General features: G+C 48.7%; 1 protein-coding gene across 4 annotated transcripts; it reads right to left on the bottom strand.

The window, feature by feature from the left end:
- Nucleotides 1–1,654: 1,654 nt before the first annotated feature.
- Nucleotides 1,655–7,070, bottom strand: CITED1 (Cbp/p300 interacting transactivator with Glu/Asp rich carboxy-terminal domain 1). Of its 4 annotated transcripts, none has more exons than XM_018044041.1 (4): nt 6,747–6,818; nt 6,382–6,400; nt 2,845–2,969; nt 1,655–2,266 (listed from the first exon to the last, which is right to left on the bottom strand). In XM_018044041.1, exons 3-4 carry the CDS (start codon nt 2,902–2,904, stop codon nt 1,739–1,741), a joined length of 588 nt encoding a protein of 195 aa, XP_017899530.1. In that variant the 5' UTR covers nt 2,905–2,969; nt 6,382–6,400; nt 6,747–6,818; the 3' UTR covers nt 1,655–1,738. The 4 variants fall into 4 exon arrangements, with proteins under 4 accessions (XP_017899530.1, XP_017899529.1, XP_017899528.1 ...); XM_018044040.1 differs by having other exon boundaries at nt 6,741–6,816; XM_018044039.1 differs by lacking the exons at nt 6,382–6,400; nt 6,747–6,818 and adding an exon at nt 6,913–7,070.
- Between the last annotated feature and the right edge of the window lie 16,666 nt (nt 7,071–23,736).

Below are 23,736 nucleotides of genomic sequence, written 5' to 3'. Positions count from 1 at the left end.
TGGCCCTGTGACCCTGCTTGCTGAACTCCTGTTTTGTAGCATGTGCAGCCCCTTTCATAAACATGCACTTACATAACAGCTTTCCCCCTCACTCATTTTTTCCTTGGTTGACTCTGCTCTTGTTTTTAAACCCAATTGTTTCTGTGGGTAAAGTCTCTGTGTAAAGACATACAGCAAGGCCATCGAGGATACACCACAAACAGATAAGCAGTTGCTACCTCTGTGGAGGGCAAGAGGCAATCAGGATTGAGGGAAAGAGCTGGTCAAAGGGTATTTTGGCCTTATCTGTAGAGTTTCTACTTTTCACAAAGAGATTGGATCATGTGTTTATTACTTGTGAGACTTAAAAACAAACAAATGAACTAGTTCAATACTAGGAAGCCTTCCCCAGGCTTCCCAGGGAGATGGAGCTGTTTCCTGTTCTGGGATCGAATAGGATGCTCCCCTGTGTTATAGGAAATACTGTTTTATGTAATTTGTTGATGCCTTTCTCCATCTAGATGGGGGACTCCTTCAAAGGTACTAACTTTAACTTATGCTCCTGGTGCCTAGCAGAGTGCCTGAACCAGAGCAGATGCTCAGGGAATGCTGAATCCAATGCCTTGCTTCTCTTGGTGGGCTCCTTCAAAAGCATTTGCTATGGGACGGGCCCCATGCTAATCCTAAAAAGCTGATTAGTTTTTACAATGTCCATGGAAGAATGTCTCCGGGAGTATGAAATGTGGGTAGAGGAGTCTCTAGACTCTTGGATTGTGTCCATATGAGGACAGGGCTGGATTGCACACCAGCACCACAGCCCGCCCTCCCCTCCCCGGCAACTCAAGGCTGGGATCCAGTTCAGTGCTCCGGTTTTGTCACTTGGAATTCTTCTAAAGCCACTGCCTCCTCAGCAGTTAATCTAAGGGCAACAGACATATCCTCAAAGGTTGACCTTGTTGAGCCCAGCGCTGATCTGTGTCTCCAAGATGGAGAAGCCAGCCCACAGAAACAAGCTGTCCCCATAGAGTGTGGGCCAGGAAGGCGAGAGTTAGGGGACATTTAGGCCTGCTCAGAGTGTCCCAGGCATGGAAGTGGGGGTTGTGCAACTGTCTGAGGGACTTCAAGTCATCTAGAATCTCAGTTTAATGGTCTGTAGCTTTTGCAATTTTCAAGAGAAATCTGAGCTCCCAGGTCATAGGCTCCTTCTTGGGTCATACCTACTGCCTTGGGCAAAAAGGCAAAGGAGTGGCCTTAGTGCATCAACTGGATGGGGGCTAGAGAGTGAGTGGGGTGGCTCTTGAGTTGGTGAAACATGTGCCCTGTGGCTAGGGCAACCTTTTAGCCTTGGATGTACAAGGTGAGGAGGCTGTAGAAGGGTCTGGATCAGTCTTTTTTCCAAGAATGCTCCCAACCAGCCCCTGTCATCAACCTTGAATAGGACAGTGTTCCTGCGGTCTTAGGGCACTGAGACTAGGTACTTGGGCTCCTGAAGTAGGAATTCAGTGAGTAGCATCCTCCAACACACCCCCGGCATCCCGGTCTTTCCCTTTCCTCCCATTCAACCAAGTTCCCTCCCAGCTATCCACCAACAACCTCATCATGGGTCTCATAATTGTTAAAAGAACATTGGACTGTGCCACACCCATTTAGACCTCAATGAAGAACACCTCCAGTAGGCCCATCTCTTTGTAAGTAACTTTTATTTTTATTTACAACAGAATTGGTGGCTTTATTCCTCCATCTTTAGGAACAATTGGCATCAGCTGCCAGATGGAAAGTCTGCCGTGAAGTCAAACTCATTCTGCCCCAGCCACAGCTCCGGAAGCTCATTGGCCCGGTCCAGTCCCAGTTCCACCACCAGCGACATCAGCACCTCTTCATCCACCGGGTCTGAATCGATGATGGCAGGGCTCTGGGCACCGGCAGAAGGAGAGAGTGATCCCGCCCCCCCCGCCTGAGCCCCAAAGCCCCAGTTTGGCAGGGGCTCTGCCTCTCCGGGTTGGCCCGGAGTGGCAGCAGCCATCCCATGATACTGGCTATTTAGTTTCTGCAGCTGCATACTGGCCAGCAGGTGAGGGGCGGGGTGCAGGTTGAAGGGTGGGGGTTTAGTGGGAGGGGTGGCAGTAGGAGAGCTTATTGGAGATGGAGATCCCGAGGAACTAGTGGGAGCCCCACTGGCCTTGGTTCCATTCGAGGCTACCCCGGGGTAGTGCAGGATGGCCACCGCTTTGCGATCTTTCACCCCCAGGTTAGAGTAGGCCAGAGAGTTCATCTCTGGGCTGGCATTCTAGAAGACAGAGAAAGGCACAGAATGGTACCCCTGCTCTACATTTTGTTCCTCACCATTCATCAGGCTTCAGAAGTGTTTCATCGGGGGCTAGTGGTGGAGAGGTAGCAAGAAGGCCCCCTAGAAAGGTAGGCTCCTTTCCTAGTTCAAGTTGGGCTCAAGTATTCTTTTGCCACTGTGGCTCCAAGCACTGTGTTCAGCTCTAAGTCTTCATGCTGGACACCCACCATCTTAAAGGAGTTCACTGCTTTCATCTCCTCTCGACTCTACCTTCAGCTCACCATTCTACAAAAGGGGTCTCATTTTCCCCCTCTTCTCAGTCTCACTTTAATCCATTGAGACAATGGAGTGATCTTTTCCAATTCTGCTTCTCTCTCTGCCATCTTTCAATACCCCTAGTGGGTTCCAAGTGACCATATTTAGGGAAAAGCCATTTTCATTCTCCCCTGAGAAAGCTCTGCTGTCTCCAGTCTACTAAAGGACACCAGACACCACAGCCAGGAGGACCTACCATGTGGCCCCAGACCACGTCATCTTTCCCACTCCAGTGCCTCCATCTGTAAAATGGCAAAAGTTACCTCCTTCACAGGTGAGGTGCCACCCTTGACATCAAGTGCAGGCCTCGACATAGTTGGCATTTCAGAGTCTTGGCAGAAGTTGGATAAATTGGTGGGAGGAGATGCTGCCAGCTGGAGCTGTTGTGCTGTATGTGAAGGAGAAGTGGTAATAAGGGCAAAGGCTTTATTGACCAAGAAAGTAATAGCAAAGCCTGAAGCTGGGCCATTCCACACAGCTACAAGGCAAGGATGGTGATGGGTTAGAGCCAAGACCAGACACTACCTGAGCAGAGGGTCTCTGCTGGAACTTTTTCCTGAGGTGGGAAAGGTGCTTGATTTGTCCAGGCGCTGCCTGGACCGCCAGCTACCCACATCACCAAGAGAGGACAGACGTGACTGTTTCCTCATGCAAGTGAGGTCCATGCCACCAGCGCAGGGGGCACTCTTTCTGATTCCAAGGACAACAGTGTCCCTGAGTACACAGCACACTGTCTCAACTGGCCACTGGCACTCAGGCCAAAGAGCTGTGGTCTCCATTGGAACTGGGAGAAAGTGGGAAGGAGTCATGGTGAGGACGACTAAAAAGCTGGTGGCTGCCATCCAGAGAAAGAATAGGTCCCCAAAGCAAATGTCATGAGGTCCAAAGTTCTGCCTTAGGCATGGTTTTGTGTGAGAGAACCAGGCTGATTACGGTAGTCTGGGGGTTCTGAAGCAGCCAGAGAGCAGCTAGGGATGTCTCAAGTTCCTCCACACTGCAAGTCCCCTCCAAGACAGCCCTGGTGGCACTTGGCTTTCCCAGGACACCTGCTCTGAGCCCAGCTACACTCATTTGTAGTGGCAGGTGGATATAATTCTTCCCAGAGGGAAACTGAGGCACAGAGGTTCCATGGATTTCCCATCAGGTGGCGGTGGCTCTGGGAGAAGGATCCAGCACTCCTATGCCCACATGCCTCATGTGACCGCTGGCTAAGATGTCATACCTAGAATGATTCGAATGGCTTCTGAAGAAATTATCCCCTAGTTCAAATGCCAAAGGAATAAGATAAGGGGATGAGGGGAAAAGAATCTCCCCAAACCAGAAAATATTTTTAAAAAATCTCTAAAAGCTCTTAAGTTATTTTCCAAGAAGCTTTTTTTTTAAAGCCCCATATATTCTAGCCTTTATGATGAATTAGAGATGTAAAATTTTACATTTATAAATACCTCTTGGCCCAAAGAATCTTCAGGATCTTAAAAAGTCTCTAATCTTTCCAACAAGGCTAGAGTTCTCTGTGACACTTCCCTCCCCTCGGTGGTCATTAAGAATCTGCTCAGACACTTCTAGAAAGTGGCCACTTACTACCTCTCTCATCTTTGCACCACTTCCTGGTAGGGGAGGGAGGCAAGAAAAATAGAAAAAGGAAGAAGGGGGAGAAGCATGAGAAAACAATCAGTTGCTGGGTCCATCACCACTGCTTGATTGGAGCCCTGTTTCTTCTGTGAGGCAACCCGAAAATATTTCAAGCCAGTGACCACAAGACAAGGAATCTAATTCATGTCGTCTTCAAGAGCCCTGCACCTTCAGTATCAAGCAATTTTCACGTCCTAAGAAAAATGTCTGGGTTGGAGGTGGCTGTCCATCTTTTCTTGTTTCTATCCAGCTTTTCTTCTTTCTTTATGCTACCTGTTACCTGAACTATATATAAGGCGGGGGGGGGGGGGAACCCACAGCAGCAAAAACAAAAGGAAACAGAAGTGGGGTGGGGGAGAAAGAAGAAAAACAGAGAGAGAGAAGGAGAAAAAAAAGTATGTTCCTGGGGAAGACCATTTTACCACGTCTCCCCCTTCAGGCTGTTGCACTCCCTTAGGCAGGACGCTGTTTCCATTCAGATCTGTTGCCTCCCGTCGCCGCCTTCCCCTCCACCAGCCCTGACCCACGACCTGGGTCTATGCTCGGTAGGTGCTCAGTAAGTATTGTTGAATCCGTTTAAAGAGGTAACCACATTTCGATCGGAATCCTTACCCTTGCTTCCCCGACTTTCTGTCTCCCCTCTGCCACCCACCCAGCCCATTCGAAGACAAAACTTGGCAGCGAGGAAACGTCCCAGCTCACTCTCCAAGCCGCGAGCTGACCACTGCGAAACGGCTGCGAGAGGCGGCTGGGCAACCCAGAGCAACAAGTGCCTCCTCGCCCGCCGGTGCCTCGCTGGCCCCGGCCACTAGTTCCCGGTCCCGCCGCCCGCTCTTCGTCACAGAGTTTCCCGTGGGCCAGAAGCCCCCTCCCGCCTAGATGGAGGTGGGAAAGGGAGAGGAAGAAGAGAGAGGGCGAGAGGCAGGTGGGGGGGGGGCCGCGTCTTTGACCTGTTGGGGGACCAAAAGTTAAAATGGCACCAACTGGATGGCTCCATTTCGATTGCTATTTTCTCACTCAGGAGAAATTTAAAAATCCAAACTACTGCGACTTGATTTGGATGCGATCTAACTAGGCTAGTCAATTTCACCACCTGAAAACTAAAGGCCCGATGTTTGCGGACAGCTTGGCCGCCCTCCTCGCCACATCCCAGGTGGAGCCGCGGGAGCTGAGGGCGGCCGGGAGCATCCCTGCACTGTGGAGAGCGAGCACCCGGGCCACCAGGGCCCCGAGCGTCAGTTCCCGCGAGTGCCGTATCAGGAACCGATAGTGAAGACGGGATGGACAGGCGAGGTCTCGGCCTCGCTGGCGAGTTTGGGGCCCCGCAGTGCTGCCGCGCGCGGGGATGCACTCCTGCGGCGCTGGCTGCGGCCACTCCCGCGCCTCACCAACACATGAGCGCCGGCTGAGCACCCGACGCGGCCGCGGGCTGAGCCTACCCCCGAGCGAAGTCGCCTGTGGTCAGTGCTATCACTCAGCTACGAGAAGAGTGAGAGAGGTTCAGTAACTTGCCCAAGGTCACAGCGCTAGAAAGTGGCGAGCCGGGATTCGCAGCCAGATCTGTCTTCCTCCAAGTCCTGAGCTCGCTGAGGCTGGGACTCCGTGAGCGGCCCAGCCCAGCCACTGGCATTTATAGGCAGAGGGGTGTGTGCGTGTGGGGGCGTGTGTGTGGGCGTGAGTGTGGGGGAGAGCAGAGGTCGACTGGGCAGTAAAGGCAAGTTGCCCGAATTCGCTAACTTCCATCCCTCAATTCCGCTCAACTCGGCCCGAAAAGCCCCTCTCGCCTTCAGCCCCTGAAGGAAACCTGAGCTTTGTGCAGCCCTAGAGCCGGAGCGTCCAGATGCGGTCCGGGTGATTAGCAAAGTCGGTGGAAGCCAAGCTGGAGAAAGCGCGGGCGCGGGGAGAAAAGGTGCTGCTGTCTCCCGGGGAGAAGCGGGCGCTCGGCCCCGCTGGCCGGCAGACGGGCGCGCTGGCGAGCGAACCGGCACGCTGGCTGGAGGGCGGGCGGGTGGCGGCCCCTCCGCTCCCAGCAGAGCAGCTTCCAAACAGAAAATAAGTCCCCCAGAGCCCCACAGCCAGCCCGGCCCCCGCTCGCTCCCCGCGCCCCCTCAGCTGGAGTCCCCGGCCCCGCCGCCCAGCCCAGCGCCCTGCCGGGCGGCCCGGCTTACCTCCGCGAAGCCGCCTGCCCTGGAGAGAGGGAAGCGCGGAGCCCGGTGAGCCGCGGGCACAGCGGCGGAGCCCCCAGCCCCTAGCACGCACGCCGCCACCGCCGCCGCGAGCCGGTCGCGCTCAGTGCCACCCGACCCCGGGGCGCCTGGGAAAAGCCCGCACCGCCACGCCGCGCCGCGCCGCCGCCGCACCGCACCGTGCCGCGCCAAGCAGCCCCAGCCAGCGCCCGTGCCCGCCCGCCTGCCCGCCCGCAGCTTCGGCGCCTGACTCCGGGGCGGTGGCGGCCACCGCGCTCCCTTCCCGGCGCGAGGGAACCGGCTCTCAAGCCCCCATTGCTGCCCGGAGAGCCCTGACGCACACGCACACAGCAGCAGGCTGGCCTCGGCTAGGAATCCCAGGAAGGACAGACCCTTTCCCCCCCTTTTCTGTCTCCCCCCAATTTCCACGTCTTTATAACCGGCTCAGGGCATTATTAGCACATGTCCTGGCTCGTGGGCGAGTTGGTGGCAAAATCTGAACTGGATACTCACCCAAGGGCCAGAGCGGGTGCTGCGCCTTCTTCAGCCCTTTTTTTCCCCCTTGCCAGAAACTACCCCTCGCCGGCTGTCTGTGGGCGGGCAGCCGGGCGGAGCGAGCCTCCTCTCGGCAGCTCAGCGGTGCCCCTTCTGCAGCTATGCCGCTGGGACCATTTTATAGCGGCGGCTGGCGTGTGTGGCCCTTTAAAGGCGCTCGAGCTGGTGCAGTCACAGCGGATCGTGTGAAAGCGAAGGGCCGGCTGGGGAACGGAGTCCGAGCGGCCCCGCGGGTCCGCCGGCGCTGGGGACCGGTCACGGCTCCCGGGGTGCAGCTGGCGGGCCCAGGCCGTGGTCGCCCCGAGCCCCGAGCCCCCGGCCGACGCCTGCTTTTCTAAAGCAGGAAGGGGGCCCGGGCCCGGGGCACAATCTCTCCCCACCGCCCTGCATGGACTTGCCCAATAAATTGCACTTAGTAATTTCGCTGAGGCGAGGGAGAGCTGTTAGTATCTGTTTTCTGACCTATATATAGAGGGTGGTCAGAGCGGGCTTCAGGGGGTTTGAAAGGAGAGTTATGGGCTCAGGAAATGACCCGCGGGATGGGGACACACACACACGGGACGGGGCCCAAGGGGCACAATTTGGGTTTTGTGCAGGGCTTTCTAGGAGCCTGTCTGCCCGCTTTGGGCTGCACCATATCCCTGGTTGAAGGGCTGAGGCTGAGGGGTCCCTTTCCCCTTAAAGTCGCCAGATTCCAGACAGAGCTTCATGGAAGCTGGCTGGCAGCAGTGATTTATTTTCCTCGAAGATCTGAGCTGGGATCAGTTTCAAGGGATTCTCTCGTGTGGGCTGAAGGAGGCTGGCAGGTTGCTTCGTGGCGATGGGTCAAGGATCGTGGGGCCAGGTACAGCTCACAAGGCACAGCCAAAAGGCCCAGAACGGAACAGATTAGGAAGAGCTTGCCTGGGGGCTCGCAGGGATTCCTCTTGCCTTCCCAGTATGCCAGGTTACTTTATGATCATTATATAATCATTCCCAAGTAAAAAGAATAACATTTTCTATTAGGAGCACATCTTTCTTGGGTTGGGATGTTATCTTACAAATCTTTTCGTTTAGGAGGTTCCAGTCTTCTCCTTCATTTTAGTTCGTGCTTCTCTCGCCTCTTCCAGGAAGGCTACCAGGATTATTACCCTTCTAACCGAACTCCCCCCTCCCCTTTTTGGCCCCTTTCAGCAACAACTACTCCATTTACAGTGTTTATAAAACATGCTCCTTTTTACAAGTCCTGATGTTAAGAAAAAAGGGGGGAGGGAATGTCATGAAGTCGTTTTCACTATGTATGTGTTCTGTCTTCTTAATTGGATTTGAAGACCTAAAGATCTTTTCCTTTCCTTTTCTTTCTTATTCTTTTTTTTTTCTTTAGTACCCCAAAGTACCCTGCATTTGCTCTTTGAACAAAGTTCTGTTTGTTGATGGACTGACCGGCTCACTGACGTAAAGATGAGGAGCAAACAGAGGGACAGATCAAGGCCCTTCTTTGGCGCCTGGAGGAAGCGGGGCAAGTGCTCTGGACGCCAGGTAAACTCATTCCCCAGCCCCCAAAGCTACCTTGCCTGTCTCCCTTCCCCTCACCCTGAGTCAACTCAAACCCCAGTAACAACCGCATCCCACACACCATCGTCTCACTTTCTCGCGTTGCACAAAGATCTTAGGTCGCGCCCAGTTTCCTTCTGATAAAAGGCGGTATCTGTCGGGACCCTAAAACCTTATGAAGTTTGCTTGTGAAATACACCCTCGAGCTACCTTGGTATTTGCCTGGCGTAAGCGACCCCGGGCTTTCGAATTGTGTTTTGCTAATTTGGACCTCCGACCTACCCTTCACCTCAGTTCCTGCTCGGGAGCGAGTCTGGAAACCGCGGCAGCGTCTCCGCGGCAGGCTCCGGATCCGGGAGGTTCTGGATCCGCCCTCCATCTATTGGATGGCTCCCAGGTCAATTGTTAGAAAGAGGCATATGTTCATCTCGGCTTCTGGAGTGTCTCCGGAGCAGTTGCTCAACAGCCAGCCCCCTCCCCCATCCGGACCATTGAAGGGCAGAAAAAGGAGCGCCCTCGGCCACATTTCTCTATGCCCACATGCCAGAAAGTGTCTCCCCACTGGTGACTTCCTGTCATCTCCGCTGTCTACCTCCTGGGGAGCAGGATAGAAAAGGGTTTCGAGCACTCAGCTTTGGAGCACAAAAGCCACCCCTTTCCTTTGGGGGGTACATGGAAGGGGAGGTTAGTTGCAGAGGCCGGGAGAGAGCAAAGGAGACATTTGCATTTCTCTGCAAATATGCCCTGGATCACTGACTTCCCAGTCGGCTCCAGCCGAGCTCAGAGCTCTCCACTGAACTCTTATCTTCAACTTGGCAACTAGACTGCGAGCTCGCATGCGGAGGAGAGGACAGGGATAATCACCCAGCAAGAACTTTCTGTGCGCCAGCATTGGACCTGGCCTGTTCCCATCCATTATCTCATTTAATTCCCACGCCCTGTAAGGTCGGGTTTACCAAAGGTGAGAAGGTGTCCCAGAGATTTGCCCAAGTTCACACAGCCAGGAGGCCTGGCATTTGAATCCAGGTTAAGCTAACTGCAGAATCCTCACCTTCACCCTTGCACCTTGTTGTTTGGCAAGGTAAAGGGACATCTAAACTGTGGTCAAGAGTACAGGTTCAGGGGCCAGTCCGCCTGGGTTTAAATCCCTGCTCTGCTATTTACTAACTCTGTAATGAAGCCCGATAGCTTCATTCTTCAGGCCTCAGTTTTTCTCATCTGTTAAATGGGGATTATAATGGTAGCGACTATGAGGGCTTTTTGCAAGGATCAACGGAAAAGCTTAAGTTGATGCCTGCTACGTAGTAAGTTGTCCACAAATGCTGTACCTTCTGATTCTTTTCCTTTTGCCTCCTAGTCTTGCCTCAGCCTACATACTTCAGGTCCAATAATACTTGCTGACTGATAAATTTAAAAACCAGGCTGTGAGGGGATGAAGGAGGTCTATAAACACAGCCAGGGGAGGAAGAGGAAAAGGCAGATTTGTTCTCAGAATCCCACTTTTCAGAACCAAGGGCTATCTGAATCTTATGACAGGAGTAAATTGAAGACCAATAAAAGATGATAACTTTTTATAGGACAGTCTGTACGCATAGAGTGGTCTCTAGAAACATATATTCAATAAGTGTGTAGAAAAGTTAAAAAGCACATGTTACCATGTACCTTGCAGGATCTCAGTTCTCCCACCAGGGATGGAACCCAGGCCACAGCAGTGAAAGGCTGGAATCCTAACCACTAGGCAACCAGCTGCTGCTGCTGCTAAGTCACTTCAGTCGTGTCTGACTCTGTGCGACCCCATAGACGGGACTCCCCAAAAAGCAAAAGTCTGTGTTCAAGAATGTTTTGAGCAGAATTGTTTGTAATAATGAAAAATGGAAAGCAATTTAAATGTCCATGATGAGAGAGCATCTTTCAGTACCTTAACACTGAAAAAAAAAAATCTTGATTTCAAAAACTTTTATTCATGGAAAAATGTTCACAAAAATATTAAATAAAAAACACTGGGTACAAAGTTGCATAAATATGATGCCAAGTTGCAAAGGGCATGAAGAGCAGAAAATTAAATAGTCAGTATGTTTCTAACCATGTATAAATATGGACAATGAAGCAATGGTCAGGAAAACAAACCAACAGTGTCACTGGTAGGATTGTGAGGTATTTCCCCCCCTCTTTTCTCTGTTATGCAATATGTTTATATTATTCTTATAATTAAATACAAATTTATAGTTAATAGGCTGCATAAACAGTGTGCTTCTACTATTGTTAAAATTATTTGTGCATAGAAAAAATATTGGAAGAAAATATACCAAAATGAGGACTTCCCTAGAGGTCCAGTGGCTAAGATTCAGGGGACATGGGTTTGATCCTTGTCTGGGAACTAAGATCCCACACACTGTAGGGAAAGGCCCCCCCAAAAAAGTATCTAAAGGAAAAAAAAACTAGAAACAAAAACAAAATACCACATTGTTAATAGTGATTAAAATTGAGTGGTGGGATTATGCATGATATTTAAAAATTTTTTTTCTGCCATAAGATTATATTATTTTCTCCCATAATTTGAAAATCTTCATAATTTTAAAAGTGCATAATCAGTACAATCTCACTGGTGTTAAAAGTATGGCTGTAAATTGAAAAAAATGGGAGGGAAATATATTAAAATATTAAGTTTTTATATTAAGTGGTAAAGGATTATGGGTAATTTCTCCTTTTTTCTTGATTTTTTAGTAATGTGATTTTATTACTTTTATAATTAAAATGAATACGTACAAATGGCATAGGATCCGATTTTTGTTTAAAATGTGTATATATGTGTGTGTGCATGCACATAAAGTAATAATAAAGTACTCCAAAACGTGGTTGTCTCTGGGTGGTGGGGTTATGGGGTGATTTATGTTTTCTCTCTCTTTCTTTAAAAACTATACTATATTGACGTATAGTTAATTTACATTGTGTTGGTTTCAGGCACACTGTTTTCTCTTTTATACATGATTTTGTCATTTTCCAACTTTTTTTTACATCTCTCATGTATTATTTCTTAATTGTTAAAAATATAAAAAAGAATTCCATACTGAAGTATTTATGGGAAGAAAGAGCATGTCTGGGATTTGCTTTGAAATATTCCAGTGGGGATGGGAGAAAAGTGGGTGGGGATATAGAAAAAATAAGATAATTGTTGAAAAGGGTACATGGGCCTTCATTATAATGTTTATTTGTGATTATAGTTGAAAAGTTCCATAAATACTGTTTAAAAAACATTCTCATATCCATTATTTTTTTAATCTTATGACAACCCTATGGGGTTGATTATCTCCATTTTGTAGAAAACTGAGATTTAACGAGTTGAAGTCACTTGCCCTACGTGTCACACAACTTGAAAGTGAGAGAGTGGTCTTGACTTGGGGCTCCTCACTCCAAGCCCAGGGCTCCCCACCACGTCCCAGTTGCTGCTTCTTTTTTTTTTTTTTTTGGCTGCACTGGATCTTTGTTGCTGCTCGTGGGCTTTCTCTGGCTGTGGAGAGCAGGGGCTACTCTCTAGCTGCAGTGTGAGGGCTTCTCATTGCGGTGGTTACTCTTGCTGTGGAGCATGAGCACTAGGGTGTGGTTTTCAGTACTTGCACAGTGTGGGCTCAGTAATTGTGGTGCACCGGCTTAGTTGCTCTGTGGCATGTGGAATCTTCCTGGACCAGGGTTTGAACCTGTGTCCCCTGCATTGGCAGGTGGATTTTTAACCACTGGACCACCAGGGAAGTCCTGCTTCTTTTTAATAATTAAAAATAGTTAACATTTCGTCTGGTGATAAATGTCATAATTGTTCCCTACACACAATTTGGACATAACAGAAAAGCACCAGGAGGAAAACAGCATAACCCACCGGCATCATCGTTAACCCTTTGATGTCTGGTCATGCAGACTTCATCCTGGCTGCCTCTTACCCCAGAGGTAATGAGTGGAGCAAACGTAGTACCAGCAGTGAAAGTGCTGTTATTCCTAACGGGCTAGTGAGGGAAGCTGCAGCTGTCTGGGGATCCCTTTATGTGTGGAGGGCTCAAGAGATGGTGAGTACTAGCCACCTCTTCCCATTCTTCCCTGTTGCCCCCTCCAGATACTGCAATCTGGATCACAGTTCTTCCCTATATTCTTGCTTCTACTGTAAGATCTCAAGAACTGCAAGTCCAATTGAAGAAAGTTGGGGTGGCCCTCCTTCCCTTACTTCATCTGGAGACCCTGCCCAGAAGCCCCCTTTGGGCTCCTGTGAGTCTGCAACCACATCGAGTATGATTGTGCCTCCATTTCCCCATCTGGAAGATGCTAGTGAGAATAGCAGACTGGTTGGCCTCTGCCAGGGAGTGATGAGCTAATGTCTGTAGTGCTTTCCAGCCCCTCGGAGCAAGGTGCCGGAGCCTCCCCAGCGCCTTGCCTGCTGCTGCCAGCCTGAGTGAGCGCCTGGGCCTGGCTGCCCTGTGCTGAGGGAGTGGCCGCATTCCTCTGCCCTAGGCCAGTGGGCTTGGACTGGCACTCACTTCTGCCCCTGTGTTAAAAAACAAAGGTGGAGGGAGGATTTAAAAGAAGAGAGGATGAATAAGAAGAGCAGACTAAGGGAACAAGATTAGTTCTGGGGAAAGGGCCTTGAGAAGCAGAACACTGAGAACAGAGCAGAGAGATAACAGAGCATCTTTGGGTACACTCCTATCAGCTTTGAAGACTGTAGCCTTGGTTTCCTGTTTACACAAGTGGATGGGGGAGCTTTGGAAAGGGCCAACAATTGAGGCCAGTTGAATTGATTCCCTACTTGATTTCCTGTTATTTATAGGAAATAAATGGGAAAACTGCAAATATATATGGGCTTCCCTGGTAGCTCAGCTGGTAAAGAATCTGTCTGCAATGTAGAAGACCCTGGTTTGATTTCTGGGTAGGGAATATCCCCTGGAGGAGGGCATGACAACCCACTCCAGTATTCTTGCCTGGAGAATCCCCGTGGACAGAGAAGCCAAGACTAAGCAAGAAAGCACAGCACAAGAAATATATACAGACAGCTTCAGCCACCTAGCCTTTCACATCCTTCATGGCTCTGCCCACTCCAGGCTTTGGAGATGTCATTCCAATGCATGCGCCTTTGCTCTACTTCCTCCTGGGATTTAACTGTCTAGGAAGGCAGCATTATCATCCCCATTTTAGAGGGAAGGGCATTGAAACCCAGAGAGGTGAAATAATAGGCCCAGATTGCAAAGCTAGTAAGCAGCAGAGCAGGGATGTACAGCCCAGTGGGACTCACTCCTCAAGCCAAACTCTCCTAGTAGGCTCCCTGCTCCTCTGTTATCTGTGTCTATGCTCTTCTTGCTTCCAGAACGGATCCTCAGCCTCACGCATTGCAGTCAGTGGTCAGTGTGTGTGTGGCTAGAAGGTAATCATGGCCCAGGTTGAGGAAGAGACCCTCAACCTGGGATTGAGGGGAGTCCAGTTAGGGGTTGTGGCAGGAGTTTCCAGGGATGAGGTGCCAGGTGAGAGATGGCTGCAGCCCGAGGATGGCAGAGAGGACTCTGAAGAATATTATCTAGGGAAAAGCACAAAGTTCAAAGGGAGGGAGAAAGATGCTGGTATCGGGAACAAAGAAACAGCTGAGCCGGCCAAACCCCGGGCTGTTCGGGTAACAGCAGTGGAGTTGGAGGCCTTGGGAAGGTGTGAGGCTTTTTGCGGAGGAAGAGAAACTCTGCTTTAAACATGTTTAGTTTAAGCCATTGGCAGAACATCCAAGTGGAAATAGCTTGCACACAGCCAGGAATATGGGACTGGAAAGAAAGTGTGAGGTTGTGTCAGAAAGAGCAATCGGCGGGATGACTTTTGGCCAAACTGTGGGGAACTCTCCTCTTCCATCTCCACCAGCGCAGAGAGGGGCTTTCTCCCCAGGCCCAGGAGCTGGTGCTTCACTGCACTGCTCGGTTCCTCTGCCTGTCGCTGCCGCTCTAGCCCAGCACAACTGTGGCCGCATGCTTCAGATCCCTAGAGTGGGATGAGGGGATCTCAGTCCGCAAGTTTTCCCAGGCCATCGAGTGACAGGGGTCTCATCTTACTTTGCTAAATACATTTTGCCAGGTCTTCCCTCGTTTAACTTCAGCTTCTAGAGTACAAGTCTTTGGGGTCTTGTATGTTCTCTCTTTTCTGCCACCCGCCACTTTTAGGTCAACGTGGTGTCTCTCAGCTGACTTCATCCTTCTAAAGATGAGGTCATTTTAGTGGCCTTGCTTCCAGCAGCGTCAGGCTGAAACTGCTCCCCTCACCTGAGCCCTGAGGTGATGTGGCAGCCCCTTGGCCCTCAATCTCCTGTCTATGCTAGGAGCACTTCCCTGCCCTCACCTCTCTTGGGCTACGAGGCCCTGCCCTCTCAGCTTCCCAATATCTGATCACACCTGAGACCTCAAACTTCCACTCCTTGCCCATCACAGACCCCAGTTTTTCTCTAATCAGAGCCCCGCTGGCATGGAGAGGTTTCCCATCTTGGATCAGTAGCCCTGATTGCCTCTGGGATGGGCTCAGACAATCATGATGGTGTGAATGGGGTTAGGGTGCATTTCGCATGTACAGCTTCAGGGATTGGAGATTTCCCTGGATCCCCACAGCCAAAGACACTTATCCTTCTGGGGATCAGAAATCAGAGCTGGAGATAGATGGAGGATGTAAGGTAGCTCAGGGAGTCAGGGAGCAGACTCTACTGCCAGCCATGAAAAGAAGACAACAGGCCCAGTGGACCCAAGATCCCTCTGCTGCCTCCATACCAAGACAATGCCCCTCATACCATCTCCTTGTGCCAATCACAAAAAGGCACTTCCTCTGGGAGGACCTATTAGAAATAGGTGCTGCTCCCTCTGGTTTTTACATAACCCTTACCCCAGGGCACTTGGCTTTGCAGGAGGAACATAAGGTGAATTTTCAGGGTCCTTGTGTGGATAGACCTGCATAAGCATACTTGGAGGCCCTGCAAAGAAATGGCTTTGGATGAGCATATGGCTGAGGTTCCTGCAGTGGCCCAGCACCCATAAGAACACCACCTCAGGGGAGTTTTATCTCTCCTAGCTCTGATGAAAAACATCAACGATAACGTTTCCTGGACACTTACTAGGTGACTCGTGTCCGACTCTGCGACCCCATAGACTGCAGCCCACCAGGCTCCCCCGTCCCTGGGATTCTCCAGGCAAGAACACTGGAGTGGGTTGCCATTTCCTTCTCCAATGCATGAAAGTGAAAAGTGAAAGTGAAGTTGCTCAGTCATATCCGACTTCGCAACCCCATGGACTGCAGCCTATCAGGCTCCTCCATCCATGGGATTTTCCAGGCAAGAGTACTGTTCTTAGCATTCTGTATTTATTCTCTCCTAGAATCCCCACAACAACCTGAGGTGCTAGGTGATTACTATTGCTCAGTTCAGTCGCTCAGTCGTGTCTGATTCTTTGAGATCCCATGAACCGCAGTATGCCAGGCCTCCCTGTCCATCACCAACTCCCGTAGTCTACCCAAACCCATATCCATCGAGTCGGTGATGCCATCCAACCATCTTATCCTCTGTCGTTCCCTTCTACTCCTGCCCTCAATCTTTCCCAGCATTACTATTGTAGTCATCTCTATTTTGCTGATAGAAAATGTAGGCACAGATGTTAGGCAGCTTGCCGACATCCTACACCTTGCTTGTTTTGCACTGAGGATTCAAATCAGACCCCAGAGCCTCGCTGGTGACCAAAGGGCCTCACTGCCTTCTAAGTCATGCCTGCTGGGACCTGCCCCTTTTCGGTCCTAAAGGCCTCTCCCACCCGTGAGCAAGATCAGTTGAAACCCCTCCTCCAGTGTGAGGTTGTGGCTATTATTATCAATCCCCTTTTACAGAAGGAGGCTCAGAGAGGGGAGGCAACCTTACCAAGGTCACACAGCTAGCAAATGAGCATGTCGGAGTTGGAACCCACTTCTGCCTGCTCCCATCTCCCTTCCTTGCTCTCTAGCTACTCCCTCACGCCTAGGTTCTTGCCTTCCTTCAAAACTGAAGATCTGGTGTGGCCTGGGGAGATGGCCTCATCTGCTACAGAGGAGGAAACTAGCACCACTTTGCTACCTTGTTAGAGTCAGAGGGAAAGAGACAGATTGAGCATAAAGAAATGTATTCAATGGAGAGAGCAGGAGGGAGCAAAAGAGCAAGAGGGTGAGTGCCTGGGAAGAAAACAAGGCAAGGAAAAGAAATCAAACGAGAAAGAGAAAGGCCCAAAGTGGGGTAAAGGCCTAAGTGACCAGCCATCTGGAAGCAGCGGTGAGCTTGGCGGGGGCGTGTGTTTGTGAAGCAGGGGAGCCAGACCGACAGGTGCGAGGGCCCAGCTGCTGCCAGCCAAGAACCGTCCGGGCTCCGTGCCCAACCGGAAAGAAGGCACGTCCCCCGCAGAAGACTTCTCCAGGGGGGCTGGGCTAGGGCAAACTCTCAGCCAGCCTGGTGGGGCTTACCCCCAAAGCCTTCCTTGGGGTGAGGAAGCTTTCCACAGCCCCTTTACATTTGCTTGAATGTTCAGACCTGCCTGCTCTGAGGGGATGGGTAAATGCCAATTCATGCTGCCACCAGCTTGAAAGATGGGACAGACAGGTGGGGAAGTGGAAATGCCCATCCAGACCTGACTGGTCACCTTTTCAGTCAGCTTGAGGCCTGACTTAGTTTGATGTCCAGAGTCCAGGTCTTTGCCATCGGACTGACATTTGTTCAAGACCCGAGGCTGTCACTTCCTAGCTGCGTGACATTGGACAAGTGACTTTAGCTTGTTGGGCCTCAGTTTCCTTCCATGTGAAGTGGGAGAAATAAGAATATCTACCTTATGAGGCTGTGCCAGGGTCGAATGAGATAATGTCTGTGGCTATAAACTCTCAAGTGCTATACACATGTGAGTAATTACTCTTCTCTGACCCCTGTTCCCTGCTGCTTGGGGGATGGAGTCAGCCTTCCAATCTGAGTCCAGTTCCAAGCTTGACTTCACCTCCTTGGCCGTGTTTTCCTCATTGTCACATATGCCTGTGTGGGAAGTCAGGCCTCCTGACCCATCGGGGTGGGCTAGGGGCTGGTTGCTGTTCCTATGCAGTTGTTCCTTCAGGCCACAGACGTGAACTGAGCCCCTGCTCATCCCTGTTTTGGTCACCAAGGCCTCAGAGGGGACCATGGTGCCAATTTGACCCTTAAGGAGTTCCCAATACAGTTGGGGAGATAGAGAAGCAGACTGATCAAACCAAGCGGGAGATAGGAAGAGGTGAAATCTGAGGTGAAGGCCAGCATTCACCAGGTGTTGGGGACAGCATATGCAAAGGCATTAATGGGAACTAGGAGACCAGCACAGGATGGGGTCAGTAAGGTCACATGAGTTGGACTTCAATGCCATGTTAAGAAATTCAGCCTTGATGTGCTCACTGAAGGTGACGTGGGCAGATTATACGTGGAGCCTGGTAGAGTTTGTTACTCAGTAAAGTATGTGCATTGCCCAAACCTTCTCCATCCACCCTCCAACCCCACCAGCAGGCAGCTGAGCTGAACCCTAAGCGTACAGGAGAGATCTCAGCTCTTTCTCTTGAACTCAGGCCAATAAGGCACTTGATCCCCTGTTTCCCATTCCACCTACCCCACTCCCTGCCAGCTTCCCAAGCTCAGTAAATGGCGCCTCTATTCACTACGTTTCTCAGGTCCCAAACCTTGTCTTTCCCACCGTATGTCCAATTGATCAGCGGATTCTGTCAGCTCTCTCTAAAATATATCCAGTAGTCAAATCACTTCTGACCACTTCCACAGCCACAACTCTGGTCTAAGTCACTGTCATCTCTCACTCTCTTTAAAAAAAATTTTTTTTAAAAATTGAAGTATAGTAAATTTACAGTGTGGTGTTAATTTCAAGTGCACAGCAAAGTGGTTCAGTTATACATATATAGCCACTGTCATCTCTTACCTAGATCGCTGCTGCAGCTTCCTGACTGGTCTCTTTGCTCCCGCAGTCTGTTCTCTACAAAGCAGCCAGAGGGATCCCTTCCTTCTCTGCTTAGGAGGCTCCAACAGCTCTCCATCTCCCACAGGGCAAAGATCGAAGTCCTAATAGTACCTGTAGCACCTTGGCCCTTCTACTTCTCCACATTTTTCCCTCCTCCCCCCTCCCCATTCCCTTTACTTTAGGCACACTGGCCTCGATGTTTTCACAGGTGACAAGGTGGTTTCTGTCTCAGGCGCTTTGCATTTTGCTGTTCCCCCTGGTTGGAATACTTTCCAAGAGAGCCACATGGCTTGTCACCTCACTGCATTCAGGTCTTGGCTCAATGTCACCTCTTCATATGGGCCTTCTTTGGGCACTCTGTCTGAAACAGCAACCCTGTCACTCTCAACTCTCGCCTTGCTTTTTCTCCATAGCACTGATCACTACTTACCATATTATATTTATCTGTCTGTCCAGCTAGAATGCACGCTCTATCAGGGTAGAGATTTCTGTATTTTGTTCACTTTTGAATCTCTGATGATTAGTATACTACTTGGCACATAGCAGATGTTCAAATATCTGTTGAATGAAGGAATGGCTGAGCCAGAGAGTCTAGCTTCTGGGTGTGGGAGGAAGAAGTTGCAGGAGAATCAGAAGTGACCTGGGGCAGAGATTAGCCAAATAGACTCAGGAGTGGAATATGAAACAGATTCTGCAGAATATTCCTCAAAGGAGAAAAAGATATGAATGAAAGTCAGATGGAGGCTGGTAATTCATGGGCAGAGCGGGTAGGGCTGGAAGGATGGCGGTTGCCCCTCTCTCCCGCCTTCTATGCTGGTGACCCCAGAATCATGCCATGGAGCTGACAGGCACCTTCAGAGGAGGAGGTCCAGTCAGCTGGGAAGCTTCTGGGCAGTAGCCACCAGCCCGGCAGAGAAGCAAGCCAGGGAATACTGGAGAAGACCTTGACAAATGATAGTTGTCCCTGTCCCCTTCTCCCCACCCCTGTTCCCAGTATACAGCTGTGATTTTGGTGGTTTCTCTTCCGTTTGTCTGCATTCACAGACACACATAAACATTATTTCCACCTCTCAGTTTAATCCTCATCCTTACCCTTATTCTGTCTTTATCTCCATTTCCAATACAAACCCATGCCCTCCATGCCACTCACAGTGTGGATTCCAGTTGATAGACATTTGAGTCATCTCCACTTTTTGACTATTATGAAGAGTTCTGCTCTTCATGAATATGAATGCTATGAATACTCATGTACAAATATTTAAATTTAGGTGACTTTCTGGGGGAAGATGTGTTGGAACTGCACTGGATGTTGAGAGTTAGCCGGGGCACCTGGGGGCACCATGAGGAGCTGACAGTCACTGCTTTCCCTTCAGCTCCTCAACACATTCACCAGAGTCCTCCTATGTGCTGGTCAGGAGTTCAGGAGTGCTGACGTGAATACAGGTAGGAAAGGTCTTGAGTGTAATGGAAGAAACAGATAGTTAAAGAATAACTTACTGCTAAGCATATAAAAACATGTTCAACTCCACTAATAAAATCAGAGCAACCAAAATTCAAACAACAAACACTTCTAGTGATCAAAATCCATCACCTGTTTTGTTTGTTTTTAATGTTCACACCCTTTGATCCAGCAGTTCCATTTTAACAAATGTATCACAAGAAAATAATACAACAAATGTGCAAGGGTGTAAGAGAGGATCTTCATTGCAAAAATTTTTCTTTGAGGCAAAATTCACATAACATAAAATTAGTCATTTTAAAGTCAATAATTTGGTGGCATTTGGTGTCGCACAACCACCACCTCTGCCTAGTTTCAAAATACTTTTATTACCTCAAAATAAAATCTGTGCCCATTAAACAGTTACTCATTTCCCCCTCTGTCCAGACAACAACCAATCTGCCTTCTGTCCTTATGCTTTTGCTTATTCTCGATGTTTCATATGAATGGAATACACTGTGCGACTTTTGGTGCCTGGCTTCTTTCATTTAGCACGAGTTTTTTGAGTACTGTAACATGTGTCCATACTTCATTCCTTTTTATGGCAGAATAATATTTCACTGGATGCATATGCCACAATTTGTTCATTCATTCATCTATTGGTAGACATTTAAGTCATTTCCACCTTTTGACTATTATGAAGAGTCCTGCTATGAATACTCATGTACAAGTATTTGAATATCTGTTTTCAATTCTTTTGGGGCATATATCTAGGACTAGAATTGGTGGGTCAAATGGTAATTCTATGTTAAACTTAAGGACTGCCAAACTGTTTTCTACAGTGGCTGCACCGTTTCGCATCCCTATAGCAATATACAAAGGTTCCAATTTCTCCACATCTTCATACCCTCTTGTTATTTTCTGCTTTATTTTTATTATAGCCATTCAAATAGGAATAAACTGGCAACTCATTGTGGTTTTGATTTGCATTTCCCTAATGACTAATTCAGTGTTTTTATTTGTAAGGAAAAATGAGAATATTCTGAATGTTCAGCATTAAAGGGCAGGTTAAACAAATTTTGGAGCATCCATATAATATGACCACTTTAAGGGATCAGGTATGCCAGATTTTTTGGTATGTCTGAAATACGTCATAGTAAAAGATAATATGGTAGCTCTTTGTGGATTGATATGGAAAACTGTCCATGGCATATAACGAAGTGAGAAAAATCAGGTTACCAGACAGGATGATTTCATTTGTTAAAAAAAAATGTCAAGTGGTCATATATGCATAATGCCAGCTCCCTAGGGTCAGGGATTATTGTCTGCTTTGTCCACAGATATGACCCCAGTGCCTGGTGCTCTGCATAGTACATAGTGACTAGTGGATAGTGAATAAGTGAAGTCGCTCAGTCGTGTCCGACTCTTTGCGACCCCATGGACTGTAGCCTACCAGGCTCCTCTGTCCATGGGATTTTCCAGGCAAGAGTGCTGGAGGGGATTGCCATTTCCTTCTCCAGGGGATCTTCCCGACCCAGGAATTGAACCCAGGTCTCCCTCATTGCAGGCAGACCCTTTACCGTCTGAGCCACCAGGGAAGCCCATAGTACATAGCAGGTAGTCAATATGTATTTATGAAAAAAATGAAAAAAGTCTGGAGACAAATACCAAACTGCTAATAGTGGTGTTTGCTGAGGTATGGTGTTATGAAGGAACCATTTTCTTATTGTTTGAATGTTTTCCTTGAGTCATCTGTTGCAAAAAAAAAAAAAGTCTTTCCATCACTTTCTCTCTTACCAAATAAGAAAGGCTCTGTGGGCCAGTTGAGGGAGGAAAGCATTAAGGCTCCTTCCATCAGAGGTAAACAGAGGCTTCTCAGCCACTTTGGAGCTGAGCCTCAGCAGGCTCACTTCAGTTATCCCAGTGGCTACAGCGATCTTTTAAAAATACAAATCTGATCAAGCCACTTTTTGGCTTAAAAGTCTCTGATGGCTTCTTACCTGCAGGATCAAGTCTCACCTCCTCTACCTGGCACAGAGGCCCTTTGTGACTGGCCCTTGCTATTTTCCTTCTTGTCACTCACTAATATATATCTCAGTTTTTTCTTATGGAAATTTAAAAGCACATAAAAGTAGAATAGTACATCCAACCTCCACATGTCCATCAAACAAGAAGCTTCAACAATGATCAACATTTTTCAAATTTTGTTTTATTTATGTCAACCCACACACCCATACACTGCCACACACCCATACACTTGCCCCTTCTGGAGTAATTTAAAAAAAAAAACCTCAGATATATTATTTCACCTGTAAATACTTCACTTTGTATTTTTAACAGTTGAGGACTTAGATAAATATGTAACTACTATGCTGTTATCATACTTAACAAAATTATCAATAATTTTTTAACATCACCTAGTCTCTGTCCAAATTTCCCCTATTGTCTGAAAAACATCTTTTCACAGTTGATTTACTTGAATAGCCTAATATTCTGTGTTCTAGCAGCACTGAACTGCTTGTCACTTCCCTAAATTTCATGTGCCTTTGCCTGAAATGTCTGCCCCTGATGCCTGCTCCAAGATCAGCTTAAATATTGTAGCCTTCATGGTTGCCCCAGTCTAGATTGCCTGCCCATTTCTGTGTCCTGTAATACCCAGAATGTGAAACATTGCTTTGTCTCACTGTGTAGTTTCACCATCATGTAGGTATGTATGGAGAATTACAGGTGCCAGGTACCATGCCCAGTACTGGGGTACAGCAATGAAACTGCCAAAGTTCCCACCCTTCGAGGGCATGTGTGTGTGTGTGTGTGTGTGTGTGTGTGTGTGTGTATGTGTAGGAATAAAAAAGAATAAGATAATGGTAAATGGTATGAAAATAAATGGTATTTTGGAACAAAGAGAGCAAGGTGGCTACTTTAGATGGCATGGCTAAAAGGAGCCAGTCTGCGGAAGATCTGAGCATTGCAGGCAAAAGTACTAGCCTGTGCAGAGACCCTAAGGTGAGGGTCTTGGATTGTCCCCATCTTCAAAGGCACTATTCATGTCTGTCTTTACATTTGCAGCTCTCAAAACCTTTAGTAGGTAGCTTTCAAAACCCTGTTGAGTATTGAGAATCTAGTAATAGCTATGTCTCTTTGCCCCAGAACAATGCACCAATGCACAACCACATTAATTTGCATTCTCTTCCCCTAATTTCTGAAGCCAGAGAATGTCAGGAAGATTCTTTGCCTAGATTCTTTACCTTTGCATTTAGGGCAGGAGCAGTGTCTGATAACTGACATCTAATATGTATGCTAAATGTGTTTTCTTCCATGATCTCTTTGATCCCTCAAAATCAGCCAATAAGGTAGTACAGGGAGTATCTCCATTTGATGGATGAGGAGACTAAGGCTCACAGAGAGCGTTCCTTGGCCAAAGTCACACAGCTAGTGAGTAACAGGGAGGGGAGTCAAACTTAGGCAGGTTGAGGCCAAAGTGCATATGTGCTGCTGATCAGCTTGGGGCCCAGCACTGAGCAGGTTTGGGGGCTCGTCCTTGGCCAAGGTTGGGGAGGAAGAGCTGCTGAGTTTTCCATGCAGAGGCTTAGAGATGTCAAAACCTGATTAGCCTTGATGGCTGTTTGCTTTTCTTCTTTTTCTTCCCTCTTTTTGCCCCCCTCTTCTTTCTCCTCCTTCCTTTTTGGTTGAATCACAATATTTGATTTTCTTATAAAGAAGTTTTTCTGCCTTAGAAAGAGTCTTTTAAATACAGAATTGGAAATATACCCCTCTTTCTGTGACAGCTCACAATGGAGGCAGCAGAGGCAGACCCACCCCCTC

The sequence above is a fragment of the Capra hircus genome (genome assembly GCF_001704415.2).
Source record: "Capra hircus breed San Clemente chromosome X unlocalized genomic scaffold, ASM170441v1, whole genome shotgun sequence".
Lineage (NCBI taxonomy): Eukaryota > Metazoa > Chordata > Mammalia > Artiodactyla > Bovidae > Capra > Capra hircus.
Note: the sequence above shows the minus strand (reverse complement) of the source record. Positions and strands in the feature narration are given on the sequence as shown.